At 43.7% G+C, this 27107-nt stretch overlaps 1 protein-coding gene across 1 annotated transcript in view; it reads left to right on the top strand.

The window, feature by feature from the left end:
• Positions 1–27107, top strand: part of DIAPH1 (diaphanous related formin 1) — a 127202-nt gene that overhangs the window by 88195 nt on the left and 11900 nt on the right. Inside the window, exons 22-27 of the mRNA XM_061586127.1 lie at positions 1986–2225; positions 2369–2498; positions 7137–7260; positions 8973–9138; positions 11785–11920; positions 19416–19502. Coding sequence (XP_061442111.1) covers positions 1986–2225; positions 2369–2498; positions 7137–7260; positions 8973–9138; positions 11785–11920; positions 19416–19502 — 883 coding nt within the window. The remainder of the gene's footprint in view (positions 1–1985; positions 2226–2368; positions 2499–7136; positions 7261–8972; positions 9139–11784; positions 11921–19415; positions 19503–27107) is intronic.

Here is a 27107-nt window from a genome sequence, read left to right on the forward strand (position 1 = left end):
TTGCAAAAGAAAGGTCTAATTCCAAGGAAAGCAGGTATCAACGAGATCCTCCGCTTCCTACAAGATGGCTTATCTTTGGGTCTTAGGCTAAACACTCTCAGACGTCAGGCTTCAGCCCTTTTGGCGGTTCTGTCTACATCTCCTGAAAAACTGCTGGGATCTCACCCATTTCTCAAACGTTTTCTTCGTGGGGCAACGGCTTCGGCACCCCATGCAATCCATCGTTACCCAACTTGGGATCTACACAAGCCCCCTTTTGAACCCCTAAGTCAAATTTCTCTACGTCTCCTATCCTTTAAGGTCTGTTTTCTTGTGGCCATTACTTCAACCCGTTGAGTGTCTGAGTTGAATGCCCTTTCTGTCGACAAGAATTTCTGTGTGTTTCATAAGGATAGAGTAGTCCTACGTACTGTTCCTTCCTTTTTTCCTGAAGTACTGTCTACCTTCCACTGTCAGCAAGAGCTGGTACTTCCTTCCTTCTGTCCTAATCCTATTCACCCCACAGAGAAAGCATGGCATTCACTGGATATGCAAAGAGCCCTGAAAGTATATCTCTCTAAAATGAAGCACCTGCAACAGACAGGTGTTTGTGTCATTTCACCCAGCGTCTTTAGGGAAGGTGTCTCCATCCACGCTCGCTAGGTGGATCAAGGCATGCATCACACTGGCCTATGCCTCATTAAAGTTAGCCCAGCTGGCCAGGATAGTGGCCCACTCAACTAGGGCAGCAGCCACATCGACAGTTTTCTCACGTCATGCATCTATCATAGAGATTTGTAGAGCAGCTACATGGGCCACACCTAATACATTTATTAAGCATTAAAAGATTAACACATATGCCTTGGCTGAGGCAGCCTTTGGGTGGAGGGTGCTACACCACATTTTCCCAGATCACTAGTATGCTCAGCCCAGCGATATTCCCACCCTACATGGGTCAGCTTTGGTATGCCCCATCTGAGACCAGCTTTTCCATGCATGGGAGAAAAGACATTTGGTCTTACCGTAAAACTGTTTTCTCTGTGCATGTCAAAAGCTGATCTCAGGGCTACTCCCTAGGAGAGCTGGGCTGCTGTCACTGTTATTTCATCTTAGGTCTGCAGTGGAGAGTGTATGAGTGCTGTTGTCTACTCTTTTGTGGCTGTGGTTTTCTTTGTTTTTCCTCCTTGTTGGTTGGCTTGTCATCAGGAACTGAAGGAAGGAGCTGCGCAGAGCAGGAAGTCTTTGTGAAAAAAATGCATTAGCACTCTTTTGCCTTCAATCGCTAGGTAGAGCTAGCTACCCACCTGAGATCAGCTTTTGACATGCACAGAGAAAACCGTTTTACGGTAAGACCAAATGTCTTTTCTAAATCAAACTGGGCATTTCTCAGTTGTCCTTCCACAATTTGTTAATTCCTTATTCAGATTACTATTTGTGGGTTCATTTATTTCAGTCTCATGGAGCAGATTTTACAATATATTCTACACTGGATCCTCAGAGTTGGGTGCTATATAATTTTTTAAGGGAAAAAGAAACTACTTCTTCTGTTTTCACATTAAATCTTTGTACAGAGTAGGTACTACTTGATTTTTTCTTATTTTTGTTTGTTTGTAATTTTAGCAGGGAAAAACAGAATATTTAGACACATGAGTTTTATTATTTAATTATTAAAAGTATATCCCACCCTTCCTTCCAGAAGGAGCCCAGAGAGGTCAACAAAAACACTAAAAGAGCTTTAGAACAGTTTTAAAAAGTTTTGCAAATTCCCTTAAAGCCATTTGATATTTTTTTGAGAATCGCAGTGCAAGAGTCCCATTTTTCAGTATTAAGCTGCTGTCAAGGTGTGCAATCCCATCCAAGTTCCACAACATGGATCCTGAAGAAACCACAATCCCTAGTAAACCGCCTCTCTCTTATTTTCCCTCCTCTTCGGACCACCTTGGTTGCTTGTTGTCATTGTCCTCCTCCCTCTGTATGTGACAGTGTATTCTGCCCTCTTTTGTCAGATTAGTTCAGTTCCCAACCTGAAGTCCCGTCTCAGTGCCATCCTCTTCAAGCTACAGTTTAATGAGCAGGTGGAAAACATCAAGCCAGAGATAGTTTCTGTGACAGCTGCCTGCGAAGAAGTCCGCAAGAGTGAGAATTTCTCCAACCTACTCTCTATCATCCTGCTGGTGGGCAATTACATGAATGCTGGCTCCATGAATGCTGGTGCCTTTGGTTTCAATATCAGCTTCCTTTGCAAGGTGAGCCTCTGGAGGCAGAGCTTCTACAGGCAGAGCTGTTTAGATCGTCTTGACTATACAAGCCACCAGCATGTTTGGGGGCTGGGGGAGAAGGAACAGATGAATGGCATTCATCATATTTAGCCTTCTTTCTCCACCACTAGCTCCGAGACACAAAGTCTGTTGACCAGAAGTTGACTTTGCTGCACTTCTTGGCTGAAACATGTGAACTGGAGTATCCTGAAGTGCTGAAGTTTCCTGATGAACTCATCCATGTGGAGAAGGCTTGTCAAGGTATTTTGGGAGGATGTTTGTGTATGCTGTAGCTGCAACTAATGTTCTCAGACAAATATTTTTAGTGTGAAAAATGAATTTTTGGAAGGGCAGGATGTTTTATTACAGGCCCCTACAAGTTTACCTTGTTAATACAGTACGGCCCCGCTTTATAATAATAATAATAATAATAATAATAATAATAAACTTTAATTTATAGGCCGCCTATCTGGCCAATGGCCACTCTAGGCGGCGTACAATAAAGCACGATAAAATACATGGTAAAATATGATACAATAAAAACAATATAACCAGTACAGCACAATGCAAAATTACAATATTTAGTAGAGTTGTCAGTAATACAATTCTGAAGCTAGTTCACCTTAGAAGTCTCAAGTTCATAAAGGCCTGATGGAAAAGCCAAGTCTTCAGGCCTCAGCGAAATATATATAAGGAAGGGGCATGTCGAAGATCTATTGGGAGGGAGTTCCAAATCGTGGGGGCCGCCACAGAGAAGGCCCTCTCCCGAGTCCTCACCAACCCAATCACTTTAGTTGACGGGACTGAGAGGAGGCCCTGAGTGGCAGATCTTGTAGGGCGGCACAATTTATGACGTTGGAGGCGCTCCATCAGGTATACTGGGCCGAAACCGTACAGGGATTTATAGGTTAATACCAACACCTTGAATTGAGCCCGGAAAATAACTGGAAGCCAGTGTAGATTGTACAGCACTGGGGTAATATGATCATAACGGCGGGTGTTCGTAAGTAGACGAGCCGCCGTATTTTGTACCAGCTGTAATTTCCGGACTGTTTTCAAGGGCAACCCCACGTAGAGCACATTGCAGTAGTCTAAAGGAGAGGTGACCAGAGCGTGTACTACGAGTGGGAGCTGGTGGACAGGAAGGTAGGGTTGCAGTCTTCGTATGAGACGCAATTGACCCCAAGCTGCCCGGCACACCGATGAAACCTGAGCCTCCATGGACAGCTTGGAATCAAGGATCACTTTACAGCGATTTGCTAATACAGCGGTCTCAGTTAGATGCAATTAGACTAAAGCCCCACTCATACGGCACTTGTTCTGCTTTTACGGCGGTTTTTGGGCATCACACGCCATTCTATTCAATGGGTTCACCTTTATAGCGGTTTTCGCTTTACAGCAGGGGTCCGGAATGTAATCCGGCGTATGAGTGGGGCCCTACTGTACATGTTTGTTCATGCTCCATTTTCCCTCTCAGCAGCTATTTCATGACTGAAATTTTTCTTTTATTCTCCAGGGCTGCTGCTGTACCTTTTTAATGTGATCCCAGTCAGAGATTGCATTGTGAACTTTATTTATGCTCTTTCATTTATATCCCACTTTCCTTCCATCATGGAATCCAAGTTGGCATACATATGGTTCCAAGGCAGTCCCCCATCCAGACACTGACCAGGCCCAGCCCTGCTTAGCTTCAGCAAGGTGAATGGCCTCAAGCACCTTCAGATCATAACCAGGGAATATAATGACATCACCATGCCAAATAACCAGTCATGTTGTGCACTGTAACAATATTACTGTGAGTAACTGAAACCAATTCCAGATGAGGGAAATGCTTTTTGTATCAAATGGCACTCAGTGGAATAGTGCAGGGTGGGGAATGCAGCCAGGCTGTTCTGGACAGCTGCCTACCCACCCAGGCAATGCAGGGCTTTCCTTGCCTATAACTCCACCTCTTATGCCATACTACTGGTAAGATGAGCACACCTTTTACCTTTATCCGCAGCCCTCCCACCACTGAACATCAGGGGCCCTTCTTAAAGCCTGCAGGTGAGGCTTCAGAGTTGCCGGGGAGGAGTTGTTCTGTTTTGGCTCAGCCTTGGTGTGTTCCCTTTTGAGAGACAAATGATGGGTGACTTGGGACTCCCATCTTGTGGGAGCAAATTTCACGGGTTAGCTATGTGCTCTGTGAAGATTCTATGACATGTGAAGTCTGTCTTAGACCAGCACCCTGTTTCTGACAGTGGGCAGCTGGATGAGTATGGGAAGCTCACAAATCAGAGCATGAAAGCAACAGGCCTCCCATCTTCATCCCCAATACCCAGCCACTGGGGTAGAGTGTAGCTGAAGAAGAGTGTTTTGGAAGGGAGGGTATTTTCTTTATAAATCAATCTGGGTCATATCAGACATTTTGGTTGTGTCTATAAAAAATAAACAACCTGGGCTCATTTATTCTTTATATGTCTAATTTGGATTAAGGGAGACAAAGTCCATTCTGACTATATTGGCAGGAGAATTTTCATCATATTGTTCTGCTGTCCTTTTGTCCTGCCCCCATCTTGTCTGGCCTTTCCTATATGGGTTGGCAATGTGTTATCAAGTCAGTGCCTAACAAGGAAGGAAGGAGAGGAAAACTTTTGGAACACTGCCCACAGATGTTTGTTTTCCTCATTGATCAGGAATTAGAGCTTCCAGTAGAAAGCTGTCTTCCTGCCCCATTTCCTTATTTATAAACATGCATTTTTCCTGCAGCTAGTCCTATGTCACAGTTTCTTCATCAGCTGCTAGGCTTTCCTTTGTCCTCCTAGTGATTGAAGTGCTAACGATCAACCCAGAGAACATGCTCATAAGGGTGCAAGCCTAACCCATTTATTCAGGGGTAAGCATCTTTGAATTCAATAGGACTTACTTCTGAGTAGACACAGTCACAACTGTGCTGTTAGTCTTAGATCTTTCCAGTAGAAGTGGCTGAGCTATATTTAGTATTATTCTTTATTAAATTTCTATCGTACCGTTGCAAAGAAGGCCAGGGTGGCAGGCAACAAAATAGTAAAAGCAAGTCAGGAGGTCCCTGGTTCAGATCTCACCTCTGCCATAAGCCCATACCACTTTATCTTCTCCCCTCCTCCCTCATCTGTGTTATGGGGATAATTTATTTATTTATTTTTTGATTTATATCCCACCCTTCCTCCCAGCAGGAGCCCAAGGCGGCAAACAGAAGCGCTAAAAATACATCAAAACATACACAAATAATAATAATAAAGATGGACCATCCAAAGTGGTTGTTAGGATTACAGCAATATAATGTTTTGTGAAGTGCTGTGAGCACTTCATGGCTCTCCCATCACCAAACGTCAGAGATATAAATACTAGATAGCATTACTATGATGGCTTTGGAATTTATCAGTGCTGGTCACTGATAAACTCCTATGAATTTTAGGGTGGTGTTTACAGATGTACATAATTTAGCATTATGACATGAGCTACAATCAGCCTTCAGCTAGGGTACTCCCCCTCCTCCTCCACTGCAGCCACAAGGAGGAGTTTGGAAGCTTTCTCTTCCATTTTAGATTAGCCACAGTTTACTGTATTATCTGAACTTGGACAAACTGTGATTCATCTTAATTAGGTGTAGTTGAAACAAGAAATGTCAACCCATAGTTTATGAATCTGGATTGTTTCATCTTACGACGACACACTAAACTGCAGTTAATCTTAAATAAAAGTGTAGTTTAGTATTATGCCCAAACATAGCCACTGTGTTTAGGACACACAACATCTGTCATATCCAGCTCAGGAGAAGCCTGTTGTTTCAGTTGTAGCAGAAGGTGAATTTGCAAATACTTATTGTCTGGTTGTTGATCTAGGCTCTCAAACTTGACTGGCACTTACTCCCTTCTTGGGCACCAAACTGTTTAGAGATATGTTAGCGGCAGTATTAGTTAAAATGAGAGGTGACGAGAGACCCTTCCTCCAGCAAAGGAAGTTGTTTGATGGTTTGAGACTCCCCTGATAAGTGCTTCACAGTGTTGGAGAACAGACAACTGTGGAAGTTTGTGTCTAGAATCGGATGCACTGGCACTGTAAGGAGAAACAACTCTTCCTGTACAGAGTTTCACTGAGCAGTTTCATTCTGAGAGTTTTGAACAGCATCAAGGATCAAAGACCCAAAGTTTTTCTGATGACCCTGTACTGGCCAAGGAGGACATGGTTTCCAGAATTGGTAGCCATCTGACAAACACATCCAGATCTATTGGTTTAATCTCAGAGGCAGGGTTAACACCATAGTTCTGCTGTCTTTTCTTTAAACACATGAAGGAAGCTTTTAAGGTGGATTTATTTGCAGCAGTAAATGCTGCATTTGCTCAAAGAGGTCTGCAGTGGTACCCAGTAAGGACTCATGCTCCATATGCATGTCTCCTAATTCTGCGCATTGATAGCCCAACAGACATTTGGATGTTCTGCCTACCCCAGAACAAATGTTTTCGGGTTTTTTGTTTGTTTGTTTGTTTGCTCTAAATTCATGTTCTTGAGGAAGGAAAAAGGCCTTCTGTGACTTCTTATGTTGTGTGGGATCAGCTTGTTCTTCTGGACTACAGGCAACTGAGGGGAGGGATATTATCTATCATGATTTCTTACTCATTCTGTTCACCACGTTGCCGTGTGTGTGTTTGTGTTTAATGGTTCTTACTTTTTTTCCTAGCCCAGGCTGGAGAATTTGGGAAACCACTCCAATGGAGGCATCCTTAACAGCCAGCCCTGCCTCCTGGTCTGATGTGTGGGGATAGACCAAAGGATATTTGAATGTCCTTCTTCCACCCCAGGGGATTTACAGTAAGCAAAAGATTCTCTGTTCTCTGATTGCTCTACTCCTATTTTGTCTCTCCTTTCCCCCCCCCAAAGTTCCTGCAGCTGATTTACGGAAAAATCTGGACCTCATGAAGAAACAGATTTCAGAATTGCGACGTGATGTTGACAACTGCCCCAGCACTGCAGAAGAGAAAGATAAATTTGTAGAGAAAATGACCATATCCTTCAAAAAGCTGTGCCTTGTGAATATCTGAGAGCACGTGGAAGAAGGCATCCTATGTGTGGTACAGAGGGGCAATCCCTTTAGGCTCCTCCCCTTATTTCTTTGAGACCCTGCTCAGATAGATAGCTACTAAGGACAGTTGACAGAGAGGCCCAGACACAGACATAGACAGTAGATGCATAGCTGTGTTTGCACACTAGCTTGTTTTAATGGTGTTAGGGAGGCATTTGCCATCTAAGGAGAGGGACCTCTTCACTTTCTCTTAGAAGAGGCAGTGACAATGTCTGTACTCCGTTTTATCTATTGCCTTTGCACCCTGTTCTTCCTCTGAAGAGATTAGACCAGGCTCAAACCCATGTAGTACTTCTTCGTGTGTGCAGATCATTCTGTGGGCTGCAGGACCAGATGTATGCCCCCTAAGAAGATGCTGTCCTCTGGAGTGCCCAACTATGAGTAAGGTGAAGGTTCTGCAGTACATAGGTAGGTGCTGGGAGGAGGACTGATGGAGCCAACTGTTTACAATAAAGAATTCCTAGTGAGCAGATGCTTTGTCCACTCTGCATCATAAAGCATTGTAGGTCATTGTTAGGACTCCACAAGCTTTGCAGGGGAGGGGGAGAGAGGACTCTAAGAAGCCGGTAGGTGAGAAAAAGAAATACAGGAACTGGCTGGGCACCTTTCATAAAGAAGGCTAATGCTACCTCTTGTAATGTTGTGCAGGTGGCATGGGGGGGAGTGCAAGCAGCTGAGTATTCAGAGAGTCACCGACAGATGGGGATGAGGCCCCTTTGCTGTTGAGAAGGAATCCAATAAGCTAGCGAGGGAACTCGCAGAGTAGCCTTGTGCACTGGTAGACTGCCATTTGCTTATTTAATTAAATATCTTTATTTAATCATTTTTATCCTGATTTTCTAAAAAATACACTGAAAGCAATTAGCAACATATTTAAAACACAAAGTATCAGGATCAATAAAATCCAGTGGTGGCTGGTGCCCATTGGGACTGGTGGGGCAGAAGACAGGAAGGCCCAACGGTAGGTGGAGCCAGAGCCAATGGCAGATTGACAGTTAATTCTAGTTTTGTCCCCTCCTCCTCCCTGCTGAGTTCTACTAGGGCTACACTGAGACTGAGGGGGAGAAGGAAATTGATAGGCAGTGCCATCCCTGGACTAATTATAAATTGGAAGGCAGGCAGGCGGTGGATGGTTGATGGAAACAGAGGTTAAACAGGGCAGTGCCCCACTTGCCATAATGGACCAGCCTCCACTGATAAAATCACAACTTGAAAACACCGGCTGCCATCGCTCAGCAGCAGCTCCCCTGAGGCACAGCTGTTGCAGTACTCCTTCTTTGTCTTTGGACTTTTGTGAACAGCCCCGCAAACCAGGAGGGAAAAGAATAAATTGTGCACAGCCCGACAGTGGATCCTGCAGATTGCCAGCAGTCAGAGGGGTGAGATAGCATGATGAGAACAGCCACAATGACCTAATAAGAACTGGGTTTGAGGGAGGAGGATGCCACCATATGCTATATGTAGCAGAGGGGATGGAAGCAACCCTAATCGGATCCCATGTTCTTATTTTGTGTAAGCTGCCTTAGAGATCCTTCTGAGTGGAAAGGTAGGCTAGAGATCACATAAAATAACCTAGTTAAATTGAGAGGGTACCTCCACTCAACAGCCGCCTATGATCTTTGACTCAAGCCTTACAGCTTTGTTAAGGAGGCCCAAGAGCAATATGAGAAGCTGCGGATGATGCACTCAAACATGGAAAACCTCTATAAAGAATTAGGACAGTATTTCCTGTTTGACACCAATAAAATATCGATGGAGGAGTTCTTCACTGATTTGCACAACTTCAGAAACATGTTTGTGGTGAGCATCCCCTCTGTCTTTTTAAATTGCACTTCAACCGCTAATTGCAGTACAGACCTCTGCTTTGCTTATATCCAGCTTGTGAAAGTCCATCCAGTCCAGCTTTCTGCCACCAGCAGCGCATAAAACAGTGCATGGCAGGAGACAGCTATCTCCTGTTGCACATGCTCTTACTGTGCCTTTTGCAGAGATTTTGGTGGAGGTGTTTTCAAAATACTGTGTACATAAACATGCACCAGAGTTGTTGCTGTAGAGATTTCAGCCCCTCATCTGAGTCTAGTGACTAAAAAGGAGGATTGATGCCTACTCAGATAATAAATGTTGCTGAATATGTTGGAGTTGCAACTATACAGCCAAATCTACTGAGAGATTAAGCATTCTAGATTTTTTTTAAAGTTGCAGTAGTTAGTTTACTAGCACAGCATTTACCAGAGGAAAAGTGTAGTGTGTGTGACGGTAGGGTGGCATGCAGGTAGTGATACATAAGTGTAAGAATAATGCCCCTATTTTCATTTGTGAAATGTTGGAAGGTATGCTAATGTACATCCTCCAGCAACTAGTGTTCAGATGTAATGCTTCCTCCAAATTTGGAGGAGGACTGTGACGCCCTTCCCTGGCTCTCCCTGTCAGGTTCCTACCTGCGCGTGGCTACTGCCTGTCACTAGGCACCACCAGGGACTCCACCAGTCCGGACCGCTCTCTCTTATGGTTTCTCTCCCCGCTCTAGCACAGATCTCAACGGATCCCCCTGCTAGGCAACCACCAGTAACGTCCCAATACTAGTATTCCCAGAGACTCTGAATACTGGTATTGTTATTCTCTTCACCGCTGCCACCATTTGTTACAGTTTCCCTTCAGCCTTGGGCATTACCTTACCCTCCCTTCTGGTCTGTGAAACCCCAGCCAAGGATCAGGCCTTTGGTAAACCAAATTGAGTATTTATTAAAGATAACAAAGCTAACAAGATTAACAAGATTTCTTCTTAAGGCACATAAGCATATGGTTTTACTCAATACTAATCCGAACTCCACCCCCCTCCTTCTTCACTCTCTCCTGGCAAACAACTCTCTAAACCCCACCAAGCAACCCACTCAGTTCACCTCATCCACCACCACCACCTCCCAGATTCCACTGTCTCTCTTCCTTTTATACGTTCAGCCATTTTAAACACTCAGCCAATCATCTAGCATTCTACTGCCCATTCACTCCCCCTCCTCTTTCACTCCACTTACCATGTATCTTCTAAACAACCAACACTTACCATATATACATTAATATAGGAACATCACAAGGACCATTTAACTAATGTGGCTAAAGCTGTTGGTAGACCTGTGCTACACAAATCTGTCTAATTCTTTTCTCGAGTTATCTTCCATGGTTGCAAGCACCACATACTTCTTTTATACCACTGAGAAAGAAATGTCATCAGGACATCCTTGGCATAACTCCCCTATGGTCCACCTTGCCAGCCAACTGTGTCTTGTTTTGATCAGATAGCCTCCATGGTAGACTGTGGGAATGTTGTGGACATAATATATCTCAACTTCAGCAAAGCTTTTGACAAAGTGTCCCATGATATTCTGATTAGCAAGCTAGCTAAATGTGGGCTGGATGGAACTATTAGATGGTTCCACAGTTGGCTACAGAATCATACTCAAAGAGTGCTTATCAGTGGTTCCTTTTCAAACTGGGGAGAAGCAACAAGTGGAGTACTGCAGGGCTCAGTCCTGGGCCCAGTGCTCTTCAACATTTTTACTAATGATTTGGATGAGGAGGTGTAGGGAATGCTTATCAAATTTGCAGATGATGCAAAATTGAGAAGGATAGCTAATACCCTGGAGGACAGAAACAAAATTCAAAGGGATCTTGATAGGCTGGAGCATTGGACTGAAAGCAACAGAATTAAATTTAACAGGGATAAGTGCAAAGTTCTACACCTAGGGAAAAAAACCTAAGTGCACAGTTTTAAAATGGGGAATACTTGGCTCAGCAATACCTGGAATTGTTGATCACAACCTGAATATGAGCCAACAGTGCAATGTGGCTGCAAAAAAGGCAAATGCTATTTTAGGCTGCATTAACAGAACTACAGTTTCCAAAGAAGTACTAGTTACCTCTATTCAGCACTGGTTAGGCTTCATCTTGAGTACTGCATCCAGTTCGGGACACCACACTTTAAGAAAGATGCAGACAAACTGGAAGGTTCACAGGAGGGCAACAAGGATGCTTAGGGGACTGGAAACAAAGCCCTGTTTGGAGAGACTAAGGAACTGGGCATGTTTCGCTTTGAGAAGAGAAGACTGAGGGGAGATATGATACCACTCTTCAAGTACTTGAAGGGTTGCCACACAGAGGAGGGCCAGGATCTCTTCTCAATTGCCCCAGAGTACAGTACACAGAAGTTACGGGAGCCAGATTGTGACTAAACTTCAGGAAAAAACTATTAACTGTTAGAGCTGTAAGACAATAGAACCAATTACCTAGGGAGGTAGTGGGCTCTCCAACACTGGAGGCATTCAAGCGGCAGCTGGACAGGCATCTGTCGGGTGCTTTAATTTGGATTCCTGCATTGAGCAGGAGGTTGGAGTCGATGACCTTATGGGCCCCTTCCAATTCTACAATTCTGTGTTTCTATTCTGTTATCAGCAAGCTGTAAAGGACAACCAAAAGCGTCGTGAGACTGAAGAGAAGATGCGCAGAGCTAAACTAGCCAAAGAAAAGGCAGAGAAGGAACGACAAGAGAAACAACAGAAGAGAGAGCAACTGATTGATATGAATGCAGGTACTGTAGGCTGGCTTGGTGGTGAGAAAAGGGAAGAGGGTCTGAGTGCAAACCAGGAAGACTTGGCATATACGAGTGAATGCAGTAACAAATCCTGGCACAAGGACATTGATTTCCTACTGGTGCCAGTGGATTTAGTCTATAGTTGTGTGAACTCTTCATCTCAGTGGATGAGAAGCTATTCTAAAAGGGGCAGAGCTGGGCCACCTTGGAGGAAGAAGGAGAGTCAGTGCCTCGTCTCCCTTAAGGACATAATAAAAGCCCCTTTGCATCAGAGTCTATCTAGTCCAGCATCTTGCTTCCAACAGTGGCCTTCCAGACTCTTCTAGAAAGCCCACAAGAAGGCAAGAGGGGGGCCCTGCACTCTTTGTCCCCTAGCTAGTGGTATTCAGAGGGACCACTGAACATGAAGATTCTATTTAGCAAATACAGCTTTGTGCAGAGGAAGAGGAAGCCAAACGTAAGCCCCTCTAACTGACAGGCACATCACCACATGAAACAAAATGACTCTACGTTCTCTATAAGCAAGTTCAATGCATTTTTTGATATAAAAGTACTTTCTGTGCAAGAAGTTTCTAGTTTGGTGGGCTTTGTTCATCAGCTTAATATGATTGAGGGATTTCTATTGGTGCATTCTTCCTCTTTTTCTTTCACGACATTGAAGTGGTGTAGCCATTAGAGCTCAGTTATATCTTGCTCCTTTCCTTTCCTTTTCATGGTTTTCCATGACATTTAAATCCTGTGGAATGCCTTCCAATGCTGTGCCCCACTTGTCTCCTTTCAGAGATGAGTAAAAACTTTGTTCTGCCAGGCCTTCAGAGCTAAGCTTTTAGATTGCGGCCAGGGCTTTGTATGTGCTCTTGTGTATGGTTTAGCTTGTGTGATGATCTAACTCTGTTCAGAGTAAACAGCCTCTTGAGGACACTTTGTAAATAAATAAAGTGGGGCTAGTAACAGCACTATTACTACTTCAGCACTGCTCTCTGTGCAGGCTTATTAAAGATGGTTCGTTATAAATAAGAAAGAGTCTTGTAGCACCTTTTAAAGAATAACAAATTCATTCTGGCATGAACTTTCATAGATCAGAGCCCACTTCATCAGATAAATGAAGTGTTATAAGGACTGTTTGCATTTTGTTCCCATTTGACTACACTGATGACCATTTTTTCTCTCTACACCCCATCGTGTGAATACATACATATTTGCCAACCGAGGACAACACTTCAGGCATCTGATGAAGTGAACTCTAGCCTATGAAAGCTTACACCAGGGTAGCCAATGTGGTGCCCTCGAGATGTTGTCAGACTCCATCAGCCCCTGCAAACATGTTCAATGGTCAGGGATTATGGGAGTTGTAGTCAAGCAACATCTGGAGGACCATGGATCCCCTACCCCTACCTTATGCCATAAAGAAGTTCTGAGTCTTTAAGGTGCTACAAGTGGTTTTTGCTGCAATGGACTAACATGAGTACCCCTCTGCAAGCTTAGAGCATTATTGTGGGCCCTGAGACTACAGACTGAGCCCACTTTGCTTGACTTTCATATTTTGCAAATGGACAATAAATGCTTGGCTTTTTGGTGCTAATTTGCCCCTTTTAATTGGGCAGTCAAATATCTCAATTGATAACGTTTAGATTAATTAATTAGAATTCTATTTAGATCTTAGTATCTAGTATTAAGCATTACATTGTTCATCCCTGGATGCCTGGAAAGTGTTGATGAAGGCCATACACTTTACATTTCTAATACATGCCTCAAATATTAGTGCAAATTTTTAAAGTGCTGGTTCTGATGCCCCAGTCAAAACTGTGTCTTTCCAGAAGACTTTCTTACATTCAGACACAATCCTCTCTTTGCTACCAAAAACATTCCTTTGTTAGAACATATGGACTCAATTACTACCCCGTCTGCTTATTTCCTGCCTCCCGCAATTTCCTGCCAGTTATCCCTGCCTTTGAGCAACTTGAAGTTGTGCTGAGTGACACGGCTTATGGTTCTCCTCACATTCCTTTCCCCCTTCCCCCACAATTTTGTCTTTGGTTACTGTGGTGAAACAGTGCTGTGTGTAATATATAAGCAGAGAAACCACACTGGCCTGGTGAAGGAAGGTTATAAGAGAGATGGAGGGCCCACAATGCTCAATTAACCACTCCCACTCTGGCTGAATTATTTTTGAAGTTTAGTGGTGCCAGCTCTTTATTTCTGTAGAGAAGAGACCCCTTTTCTCTATCCTCCTGCAACATGTTTCATTCAGCTTCGGGGACAAGGTCTTAGATCACATGTCAAATCAAGGCATGTAGTGATGTAACAGCCATTGTCTGCTTTATAGCTGTGATAGCTTGATGGAGCCCTTGAGTTTAGGGGAATGTGTCTCTGAGTACCACTTGCTGAGAGGCAAGCAGTGGGAGGAGAGGGCTAGAAGTGCCCTTCTTATGGGCTTTCCAGAAGCATCTGGCTGGCTGCTGGTGTTAATGAACCTCCTCAGTAGACACTGTGTTTCCCATACACATGTTCTAAGAGTCTTGTGAATGAGGATCTTTAGATAGTGGCAGTAGTGTTTAGACCAGCCTTTCCCAACCAGTGTGCCTCCAGATGTTGTTGGACCACAACTTCCATCAGCCTCAGCCAGCATTGCCAATGGTCAGGAAAGATGGGAATTGTGGTCCAACAACATCTGGAGGCACACTGGTTGGAAAAGGCTGGTTTAGACACTGGCAATAGCTGTGTCTTGGCTGATTTATCCAATAACTTACACTCACACAGTTCTTAAAATGGGGATGTTTATTGAACACACACATAATCAAAATACACACATTTAATACTGCAATGGGGATATCTCAGCAACTACAGACACACACACACAGAGTTTTTGATTTGCGAGTTTTAGCTAAATAATTCTAACCACAATTAAACTAACACATGCACAACACACATCTAGGAAGCGAACAAGCACATGAGGAGAAAGAAGTGAGTAAATGGGGGGGGATTTGGAGAAGAGGCGTGCTCAGTGCTGCTGAGAGAGGCATGCTAGTCTGCTCTTCCTCTATGGGCTCACATTGCAGTATAGGCCTCAGTCATGCACAGCTGGCATGAACTTACTGGAAGGCCAAGTTAGGGAAAGGCCAGGGGTTGGCTTCTAAAGCTATCACTCTCTATGTGTGTGTCAGACCTCCAGAAGACAGGACAAGGGAGCAAAGGTTATCTTTCCAAGCCCTTTGGGCAGTAAAATGGATGTGTGTGGAAACTCCTGGGTCAAACGGGCAGTGAGGAAAGCAGGCAAGATGTAGCCCTGAAAAGGACTTTTTAACCACTGGTGCAAGGGTCTCTGCTTCAGCAAGGAGAGATCCAAAGAAGCAGGAACCAGAGGCAACCATGGAGATAGAGCATTGAAAAGGACTAGTGAGCAGCAGGGACAGGGATCTCTGCTTCGGGAAGCAGGGCTCCAGGGAGGCAGAAGACTGGAGGCGGCAGAGAAGAAGGAGGGAGAGATGATGGAGTCAGACCACAGGTTCCATGCTGGCAGCAGGAGTGACTTCGGTGAAAGTGGAGCCAAGTAACCAGAACAAGAAGTGGGCTCAGAAGCCTGGTTTATATACCTTCCTGGACAAAAGCTTCAAAGCCAATTCCAAAACTGACCGGATTCTAGGAAGGTGTCACCTTTGGGCAGGCTTGCCGTTCCTGTAGCATGGAATGGGACCAGTGGCTTGACTTGGTATTAGGTAGCGTTCCCATTTTTCCACTGTTGGTAATAGGGTGCTGGATGATTTTTGATCTAGCAGAACTGCTCCCGATTTTTGCTCTCGACTATTCCTTCCTGTTCTCAGAGCTGACAGCATTTCCTTTAAGAAGTCATTTTTATATGCACTCCTCATAACTACCTGCATGTGGCTCCTGCTTACTCATCACTCCACACTCCGGCTGCAGCTTCTGTACAGTCCCTGTACAGGAATTCTGCACTGTAGTGGCTAAATACTTGAAGATGGAAGAGCAGAAGGAAAAATAGGGAACACTTAATGGGGGCTAGCTTTCCCTTACACATTGTGGCATGCAGAAGGATAGCCTGTTCAACTAACCTTCCCCACCAAGCTGCAGCTCATCCTTAGTGTTCCTTCCACCATCAGTCATGTAGCCTCTAGTTTGCCAGATGGCCCCCAATTCCTTTATTATAGCAGTTCCTTTCATGGAGAGGCCAAGGCTCCTCACCTTGGATGATAGTTATCTCAGTGGATGCCTGTCTGAGAGACAACCATGGGGTTGCCACAAAATTATTTTTCCAGCTCATTGTTGCCTTGTCTTTTTGCCAGTCTCTATGTGACTGTGGTCCTTTTTAAACCTGATGCTCTATCATTACCTGCACAGTTGTGTTACTTGGGTGCCACACCCATCCACCTAGGGTTGGAAGCCAATGGGCCTCTGTTAGGCTAGCCATGTATGCCTCTGAAGATTATTTGAGTTCATTCCTTTTGCTTAGGTGTCACTCATAGGCTTAAGCAGCTATTATTTATTTATTATTTATTTAATTTAATTTATATACCGCCCGAAGGCTCTCTGGGCGGTGTACATAAAAGGTAAAAGCAAGGACAATATATAAATACAATAAATACCATAACTCAAAAAACAAAAACATGCAAACAATACAAGAACCAAACAACATCCTGAATAGTAATGTTGCAATTACGTTAATTCCACTGCATGAGGACTGGGCTACCTTAGTCTAAAGGTGTTTGAGCCACGTGAAATCTTTTTATGTCAGAGAGTATTTGCGGTGATAGCTTTGAAAATCAGTGTTTCTGTGTCTTCAACTTTCCCTCTGTCCTTAGCTGGGAAATTTGTAGATCTCTCCATTTGCCCTCCAACATGGTGAGTGGTTCCTCTGCATTTTCACTTGTCATTGGGAATTCTTGCAGGGAGAGCACTAACTAGCAGGTTGAATATAGGTCAGGTGTAGCATATTATTTTGCCAGCAGGTGGCAGTGTGGATAATGGATTCAGATTTACTGAAAGTACCCAACAGATGTTCTAGTGTGATTTTATAGGTTTATGTTTAGCCAGGAGCTGTTACCATGGAAACCAAGATTTGCAGAGTTGTTGGTGAATTTGTGGTTAACGCTTTCAGCACCAGGCTGCTGGCTGTGGATGGGGTGGAGGGACAACAGCAATGGAACTGAAGGAATTAGGAACGTTTACATTTGTGCAGATAATGGCATCTTAGGGCTCTTCTCTTTTTAGCATATATCTGTGGAGTCTTTGAATCCTGGGGAGGATTTTAGAGACAAGCTACTAAAATGCAGAAAGAAGACAGAATCTGGCTTCATAAGATTCCATTCACAAAACCTTAAAAACAACAACAGTTTTTCCCCTGCCATATTTCCCCTCACCCATCACAAGGCTGTAGGAAGGTGTCACCTGTTTCTCTTCTGCCTCTAGGAAGGGATGCCAAACAAAGGCATAATCCCTCAGTTTTTCCTCCAGAGTCTTCATTGAAGTGCTTTAATGAGGTTATCTGCAAAAGAGGCTGGGCTGCTTGTCAGGCAAGAGAGGGCAGTGATAGTGACGCACAGCTTCTGCCTCAGGAACAATGCAGACATCTCCATTGGCACATGCTTTTTGGACCAGGAGCATGCTTGTAGCTAGGGGAAGATCAGTTGAGGCAGGGCAGCTAATCTCCTTAGTAGCCAGAGCACCACTGAGAGTGAAAAGGAGATTAATGGGGAATGGATGGCACTAAAACCCTGGGGGTGCTAATCACATCAAGGCAGCAGAATAACTCAGCAGCTGGGCCCATTAAAAGCTGCTGGGACCCTGCCAGAAATGCCTGCTGCAACTTGTGTGTGTGTGTGTGTGTGAGAGAGAGAGAGAGAGGGGGGGGGGAGAGGGAGAGGGGGAGAGAGAGAGAGGGAGGGGGAGAGGGGGAGAGAGAGAGAGAGGGAGGGGGAGAGGGGGAGAGAGAGAGAGAGGGAGGGGGAGAGAGAGAGAGAGGGAGAGAGAGAGAGGGAGAGAGAGAGAGAGAGAGAGAGAGAGAGAGAGAGAATGTTTTAAAGGGATGTCTCCCAAAGCCTGTCTTTAGGGGTAGATGGACAGATCAATCTCTTTCCAGTCCATGAACGTTTTGCATGTGTTTATTCACACTTCTAAATGTGCTTTATCATAAACGATGCACTTGTAGTGCATTTTGATATGTTTTTGAGCTGCACAGTACAAAATCCAGAGGATAATTATATTCCGATCCATGTAGTATTCTGGTGTGTATGAATTAGATTGGTTTGCTTAAAAATGTGGACTAAAGACAATTTTCTTGGCATCCTCCCTCCCTGTCTTGTAACGGGAAGCCTGAACCATTCCTCAGCACTGGTATAGAATAGCTCAACTGAAGTGGATAAAGCTGACGCTTGGCATTCATGTCAGGAATATATTTCTTCTTCTGGTAGAACAGAGAACATGAGAGTGGAAGGCCACACCAGACATGCACGTGTTTATTAAACACGTGCTCCCAAGTTCGGTTAAAAAGCTGGGGTGGAGAGATTTAATACGAAAAAGAACATGTGAGGGACAGGAGCAGAACCTGCCCCCTTGCCCTGCCTTACATGTTATCGCTTTCAGACATTTTCTTCCTGCCTTCTCACCTTCAGTATCAAAGGTGAGCTGGGAGAAGAGTCTCTTAAAGTAATGAAGTAAGGCAGGGGAGGAGGGGTTTTTGCTCATCTCCTTGATACACACCTTTTAGTTTTTACTTGTTTTTATTTATTTCATTACATTTGTTTCCCACTGTCCTTTCATCATGGAATCCAAGGTGGCGTACAGGTGGTTCTCAGGCGGTCTCCGATCCAGGCACTGACCAGATGCAGACCTGCTTAGCTTCAGCAAGGTGGTGGCCTCATATGCCTTCATACCCTGGGACCCTTAGTTAATAAAAACACACATTTGCACACACACATGCTTTGTAGCCAAACTGGCAAACACATGCCTAATAGACACATGCACACCTGGTTTGGTTCTGAATCTAATGGACAGCAGAAGCCTTCTGGGATTGCACCTCTAGAAAGTGTGAGTGAATGTTTTAATACTTCCCCAAACAAACAAACCCTCCCTCTACATTTCATGTTGGAATTATATTGAAAAGAATTTAGTGTGGTTTTGTGCTTGACATGCTAATTCTCAACATGTGGGAAATTCATTTTGCTTCTGTTTAAAAAAACACAAGGGAGAGCATTCAAATATATAATTTCATTCTCTCCCCCTCCCCCCACCCCACTCACACCTGCACCTTGAACCTGGACCATTCAGGAAATGTCTCACCACATACTATTTCTGAACATTTGAATCGAGCCTGGTGGGTGATCTTCCCATGCAGCCTTTGTGTGGGAGTTCTTGGGAAGGGATATTCTCCTGATTCACGTTGTGTGAGGGCTCAGCAGATGATGTCATTCTATGTCGAGGCAAAGTTGGTGAAGACAACAGAAGTCATTCTTATTTCTTTTACTTGTTCTTCTTGCAGAGGGTGATGAAACAGGAGTTATGGACAGTCTACTGGAGGCCTTGCAATCGGGAGCAGCTTTCCGTAGAAAAAGAGGACCGCGCCAAGGTACATTTTTGCTCAAGTTTCTCCAAAACAGGTGTGAAACATCCTTCTTCCTGGGAATAGAATGGGATTTGTTGTATCCTGGTGACCACTGGTGACCAAACCTGAGTTCTTTGGAACAGACAAAACTTCGGTCATGTCTAGATGGAATTTCCTGTCTCACTGAGCACCTGTTTGTGCTGTAATGATAGCTTCCAATTTCAATGTCTCCCCCATGCAGCAGATAATATGTAGACGATTATGGGCTGTATTCAACACAGTGCTAAGGAAACAGAAAGTTCTGCCCCTGTGTACCCCTTAAGTGTGTTCTGGGAGTTCCCCCAACTCTCCACAGCAGATTTGGGGGCACGGAGGGAGAATTCCTATTGCGCTAGTGGTAACTCTTGTGCTTGCTCAGTTATTTAGTTGAATACCTCCCAGTGTTAATCTTAGATCAGGCAGCTCAAATCCCTGCTTATTTGTGAAGTTCAGTGACTTACCTTGGGCCTGTCATAATGATGGGTGATATGTATTTATTGCCAACCTTACAAAACATTCTTGTACGGGGCAAAGTCAAACCAGCTTCTCCTCAGGAGTGGGTGAATGACGTTAGGGAAAAAACTGGAATTCTCTAACCCACCCATAAAACTAGATGGGTTTCACAGCTCTTGAATGCATACCTGTACCAATGCTTCAGTAATTCATTATACAGCCACAAGAGTGGCCGTATACTATAGTCAGCATGGATTTTTGTATTCCGCAGTGTTAAATTGAAAATACCCCCTATGCCATTTTTTTGGTGTTGCAAAGTGTTGCCGTACTTCACATATTCACAGAAACAGAAGCAAAAGAATATGATTTACTATAGGAAACTTCACTAAAATTGCAAAGTAAATCAATCATATTTAAAGTGACTATCTGAACTATATCAACTGTCTTGATATTGTTGCTTCCTCCCTGCTAAAACAAGATCAGCACAGCACATGCCTTGTTTCTGTTCTTTGGGCTAATTGCAGGTGTTGCCAGCAGTCACCATATGCTCAGAGGCACATGTTACCAAATTCTTCCAAGCTACACAGGAAGTTGATTGGACTGTGAAAGACCAACCCAAATGGTGTTTGCACTTTGACAAAGTTGTAAGGCAGTACAATATCTCAGAGAAGAGGTCAGGTCTCCTGCTCCCCTGGTGCATTCACTGTAGCTGCCCAACTTCCCTGCTTTTTGAAGTTTGATAGAAATATCTCTGGGCTATAGGTACTTTCTTAAACCACAAGTTTTTTTGCCTATTAGTGAATCTATTCTTAATTACCTTTATGCTTTAAGTGGTAGTGTATTCCTTGAACAGAAGAGAATTGGTAAAAGGATGCTTGTTGGGTTGCCATGTCAAGACCATTGTTATGTTTTGAACTCATTTAGTTTATCTGCCTGGCTGTGTCACTTGTTCTCTATAGCCAAATGGTCTAGGAGCCAAAGGTACACACTGCAGCTTGCTGGATTCTGCAAGACCTGTGCAAAATCTTGTTTCCTTCTGGAGCTGTTCTAGCTAGTTTACCTTGGGGAGGAAAGCACATGTAACAGGGAGCAATGTGTTATGTAGGTCTTATTTAGCATCACAAGTTCAGGAAGTAGCTCATGTTTCTATATATTAAGTAAGAAACATGTTACTGAAATGTGCAATAATTACAAAAGTGAAATCCACAGTCTTGGCATAATTTAAGCCATTATGCACTCCTGGTCCTTGTGGTGCTATAGGGCATTCAGGATATAAATAATTTAAAAAGAAAGTTAGAGATGACTTTACCACAGATTTCTTTTTAGTATCTCTCATTTCCATGAGAAGCCTCTGGGAGAGCTCATGTCCAGAACAGCTGATTTTCACATGATTTGTACCCTCACCCCCCCCACACACACACAATTGGCTGATTCAGACAGAGCTGCTGGTGCAGAATTATATTTATTGTCCCATTGATATACAAGCTAACAAGACTTTTCATGCTAGTTTCTGTAAAAAGGAATGGTCTTCCTTTCATGGTAAATAACTGTGATTTGTGTGTGTGTTTTGAAGATCATTTATTTACAGGAAATATCATGAAATCAGTGTAATCAATGTGTGTAATCAAAGTGTCCTTTTAGTGATATTTTGCATGTACAGATTTAATAAGATCTTTCCATTAACTGATCATTGTCATTTTTAATTTTGATAATGCGCAGTGCTTTAGAAATTGTTCAAAGTACTATTTAAATGCTCAGTATTTTGTTATATGTATTAAAGTGTTAATTCGGATTCTTTCAGCCTTCTGAGAGTAGAAATGGTTATGTATTTGAATAATAATCTCCTGAGGCAGGAGACCTTTCAAAGCACTCTTTATTTATAAGAAGGATGCTACGTAGAAATAATTCTGTACCAGCCTTTCCTCAGTTTTGTTTGGATCAAGCCAAACCTACCTGAGGAGTTGCATAACTTGCAGAAAGTCAATCAAATCGACCTTAAGCAGGTTACTGAACAAAAATGACATGTTTTGACGCCCTGCTTTTAGGACTAGTTAAGCGGGAATACTAAGATTTAGGCTGCAATCCTATCTTGTTAAGCTGTTTAAATCACCTTCTAGGTCTGTGGAATCAAGCTGGCTGTAGATTGGATTTGACAGAGTTAAAGAATCTTCAGAGTGATCCTGTGGTTACAGGTTATGGTAAAGAAGGACTAATCTTAACCATGATCCCAGTTTGGATAAGATGCTAAGTCAAACCTTGGCTTAGCTGCTGCACTGTACTGAGCCTAGGAAGGAGCAAAGTGGCTGCAATCTTTTCCTTGGGAGCCAACATCTTCACACTAAGCCATGGTTTGGCTTAGCATTACTTGTGAATGAGGCCTTTGTGGAATTCCTTTTTCTGAGCACAGTAGGCATATCACAGAATTTGGCACAGAATTTCACTTCCCAAAAGCATGTTGCCAGACCCTGTGCGTGCAGAAGAGAGAATGAAGAAAGTCTCATCTAAAGGCTTGCAGACAGGAGGCAACTGGGCTACTGGGAGGAAGGGTGGGATATAAATCTAATAAATAAATAATAACTTTAGGAGGAGTTGGACTGCTTATTTTGCACATCAGTGGCCTTATGTTGTCACCTTTGTACTCATACCTTCCATTCACAGTTTATCCCTGTCTGATTATTGCCTCAGATAAAAACTAGCTAAATCAGGCTATCAGGAAACATTATATATAATTGTGTGACAACTTGGGGAAAATAGCTACAGATTCTTTGCAGAATACGCATGAGAACTATAGTTGAACACCCCTTTTTGTCCCAGAGAAGTAGTGGAATTCATCTTTGCAGCGCAGAAGGTTTATTTCCTAAGCTTTCCATGGTTTTTGTGCTGTACAGGAAGTATGAATGTGGAGGAGTATGAATGTGAAACACTGAGCTCTGTAACTAAAGAGAGTTCCCACTGTCTGCATAATAAGAGTTTGTGTGATATGTCTTCAAAATGCCTTTTGAAATAGTAGCAGCTGCAATAAGCCTGTCATAAGGACTTTATTAGAGCATGCCTTTCAGGTTAGGGTTGAATTTTTTCCGCAGTGTTGAGAAAAGAGATAAGACAGTAGGTATGGCCTGATCTGTCAGCAGAGCAAACTATGTTGAATTGGGCAAGCATTGAGGGGCCAAACAATATTAGTTCAGTTCACACATCGCGCCAAACTATTTTTAAGGAAGCTTAAATCTAGGTTGGTATGATGTCTGAACTGAGCCACTGATAAGCTTCCTCAGAAGTACAGTGTCTCTTTGTTCCCTTGTGCCTCTTGCCACTCCCAACCCATGCTGCTCAGGACAGGTAATTTGGCAGAAGTCATATTCATTCATTACCCATGGGAAGGGAGAACGCTTGTGTAGTCCCACTTTGGTTGTTGCACAGCTGCTTCTGGCATCCCACGTGGTCAGGGTAAATGTCTGCAGTGGGGAGCCCGCCTTTCCTCTTGTAGGCTCCCCATGCAACTCTGTGCAAACAAAACCTCTGTAGTACAGTGCCTCCCACACCCATCCTTAGCAGTCGATCCAGGAGAATACCATGGTCGATGGTATCAAAAGTCACTGAAATATTGAGTAAGAGTAACAGGGTCATACTGTCCCTCTATCCTTCTCTTGATAAGGTGTCCAAGGTTGATTCAATCTTGAAGGAAGGTCTGGATCCAGATTGAAGTGGATCCAGATAATCTGTGTCATCCAAGAGCACCTGCACTTGCTCCACCACAACCCTCTTCACCACCTTACTCAGAAAAGGGCTATCAGTAACAAGCAAGTAGTTATCATGCAGGATAGGTTTTTAAAGGAGCAGACATAACACCACCTCTTTAAGGGCCTGCAGGCACCACCCCATCACACAGTGATACATTCACAACACCCTGGACCCACCTGGCCACCCCTCTCCAGCTAGTTTTAACCAGCCAGGAGGGGCGTGGGCCTAGAGTGGACTTTGTCAGACGCATTGCTGCATTTATGCTGTCCACATCATCAGGCCAAAACAACTGGAAATGATCCCATTACCCCGGGCCAGATGTAGCGTTGGACACCTCAACTGGACTTGCCATGATAGTTGTATGCTACAATGTCAAGCAACCTTTATCCTCAAAGTGTCTTGCAAATTGCTTGAAGCTCCTCATATTGGGTTCTGGGGATATGCCTCCCGAATCCAGGATAACCAGTTTCTAGACCACATGGAACAACTCTGCCAGCCAACTCCTATGTATAGCCATATGAGATGTTTATCAGCACTCTTGACCTTATGTATAGCCGTATGAGATGAGGAGACTCAGTGGGCAAGAGCACATGCGTTGCTTGTAGAAGACCTCAGGTTCTGCCCCTGGCATTTTCTGTTTATAAAACAAAAGGATCTCTGGTAGCAGGATGCTTGCCCCATATCAGTCAGAGCAAACAATACTGGGCTAAATGGACCAGCTGGTCTAAGCAGGCATACTTTGTTGACTTATTGCAAATCATACTGCAAGTCTCCTTTTGTTTTCTGCTTTAGCCGTCTCATCATTTAAGTCTCATTAATTTCCAGGGCCATGCATGTTCAAAGCTATGAAATAAATGGGAGCCAGCTTAATAAGGTATAGCAAAAATATACTGCTGAGCTTTCCAAAGGGTGTGCTTCTCTTTATTCCAGAGTCATCTACTGCTGAAATTGTGCACCCTGCAAGAGCATTTGACACAGCTCCTCCCTGCAGAGATCTTTATTTGGGGGTGGGGGGGTTATATCCTATCACTGCAGCAGAGTAATTGCTTATAAATACGATTGGCTCTGATCTTTGACTTTGCTTTTGCTGACGAGCAGCTGTCTCCATTCAGTCGTGCTGGCATATTCTTGCTAGGTTGTAAAGGAATGAAAAAGCGGACAGGCCTCTGTGGGCTCCCCTGAATAGCTTAAACAGCTATTGTGGGGGAAGTTAGCAGGGAGATTGTTCCCGCTAGTTCATTAAGAAAGGCATGCCTGTTGCTGCCGTCTGCAAGATGGGGAGTGGACAATAGTCTTGTGTCTGTCCCCTTGCAGTTTGTCTCTGCAATTGTCCTGCAGTCATGGTTTCAGCCTGATGATTCAGATGGCCTTCTGATTTTGATTACTCATCTTGTCGTCTCTTCCGCAGCCTTGACATCATGCTAACCATCTGCTCTTGTGGAGATGGAGCTCAGATAATAAGGGAGTGTACCAGTTATGCCATTTCCTTTGGCCCAGCTCCTTTTATTTAGCCTCCATACATTGGAAACTATGTTCCAGCATTACAGGACAGTGGTAGGCCTAAGCGGGCCCAGGTGAGAGAACCTCATTAGCTTCTTGACCCCTATAAACAAGTTTACAGCTCTAATTTTTGAGCTGCTTGATTGTCTATCTTAATGCTTCCTCTTCCAGTAGTTGCAGTAGCAAGGATCATCCTCGTAGTAAAAATTGGATTGCCTTCTTTTGGTTGACTTGTTTTATTCCCCCCCCCTCCTCCGTCTCTGCATTTATCACTGGGTCAGCCTCAGAATCTGCAGCTGTTTATTTAGTGTTATTGCTGTTTAGGTGGCAGTTAATGTCTCCCTCCCCCCTTTTGTAGAAGTGCAGAAAATGTGGGATTGTGTCACTGCCACGGCTTCAGGATTGCTGGGGCTGCAAGCCTATATAGCTAGTATTCCTTCATGCAGGTGAACTGTTGAAAATGAATGAGAAGTTTGGGAGGGGGATAGCTAACACAATGGAAGACAGGAATAAAATCCAAAGGGACCTGCATAGACTAGAAAATTGGGCTGAAATTAATAAAATGACATTCAATAAAGACAAATGCAAGATTCTGCATTTAGGCCACAAAAACAAAATGCACAGGTACAGGATGGGAAATACCCAGCTTAGCAGTAGTGCGTGTGAGAAGGACCTTGGAATTGTAGTGGATCGCAAGTTGAACATGACCCAACAGTGTGATGCTGTGGCAAAAAAGGCATTTTAGTCTATTTTAGTCTTTTAAATATGTTTAACTGATTTTAGATTTGTGGATGCCTACATACATGTTCCTTGCACTGAATTATTGGATTTTACTGTGTATATTTATTTTCCTATGTTGTACACTGCCCAGAGAGCTATGCTAGTCGGGCGGTATAGAAATTCAATAAATAAATAAATAAATAAAAATAAATAAACGCGGCTTTGGGCTGCATAAACAGAGCTATAGTTTCCAGGTCAAGGGAAGTAATAGTCCCACTATATTCTGTATTGGTCAGGCCTCATCTGGAATACTGCGTTCAATTCTGGGCGCCTCATTTTAAGAATGATATAGACAAGTTGGAGCGGGTTCAGAAGAGGGCGACGAGGATGATAGCCAGTATGGAGAACAAGTCTTATGAGGAAAGGTTGAAGGAACTTGGCATGTTCAGTCTGGTGAAGAGAAGGCTGAGGGGTGACATGATTGCACTCTTTAAGTACCTGAAGGGCTGTCCCATAGAGGAGGGTACAGATTTGTTCTCTGCTGTCCCAGAGGGTAGGACTAGGTCTAATGGTTTTAAGTTGCAGGAGCGTAGATACAGATTGGACATTAGAAGGCACTTCTTGACAGTAAGGGCAGTTTGGCAATGGAACCGACTTCCTAGGGAGGTGGTGGGATCCCCTTCGCTGGATGTCTTCAAGCAGAGGCTGGACAGCTATCTGCGGGAGATGCTCTAGCTGTGGATTTCCTGCTGTGAGCAAGGGGTTGGACTCGATGGCCTACAAGGCCCCTTCCAACTCTATGATTCTATGATTCTATTGCCAGCTTCTCAAGAAATGCATTAAATTTGAGCATCTGTGTTTGTTTGAAGTTCAGGACACCTTTCAGCAGGTGCTCTGAAGATAAGAGCGTGCAAGTGTGAGAATTTAATGCAGCTGAGGTGTGGACAGCTGGGCAGCCTAATCCTAAAGGGCTCGATTACATTCCAACCAATAGCAAGTTAAAACACGAAGTTCAACAATTAAGAAATTGGGATTGGTTCCAATTCAGATTCATAAATTATTCCCTAACACACAGTTCTGTTTCAGTTAAAGCTTAAGTACTAACTTAAGAAAAAAATTGGTAGGCAGGTCAACTATTTTTAATCTCATTAGAACTATCAGGTAATTTCATGCAACCTA

This window comes from Rhineura floridana, chromosome 1, assembly GCF_030035675.1.
Source record: "Rhineura floridana isolate rRhiFlo1 chromosome 1, rRhiFlo1.hap2, whole genome shotgun sequence".
Classification (NCBI taxonomy): Eukaryota; Metazoa; Chordata; class Lepidosauria; order Squamata; family Rhineuridae; genus Rhineura; species Rhineura floridana.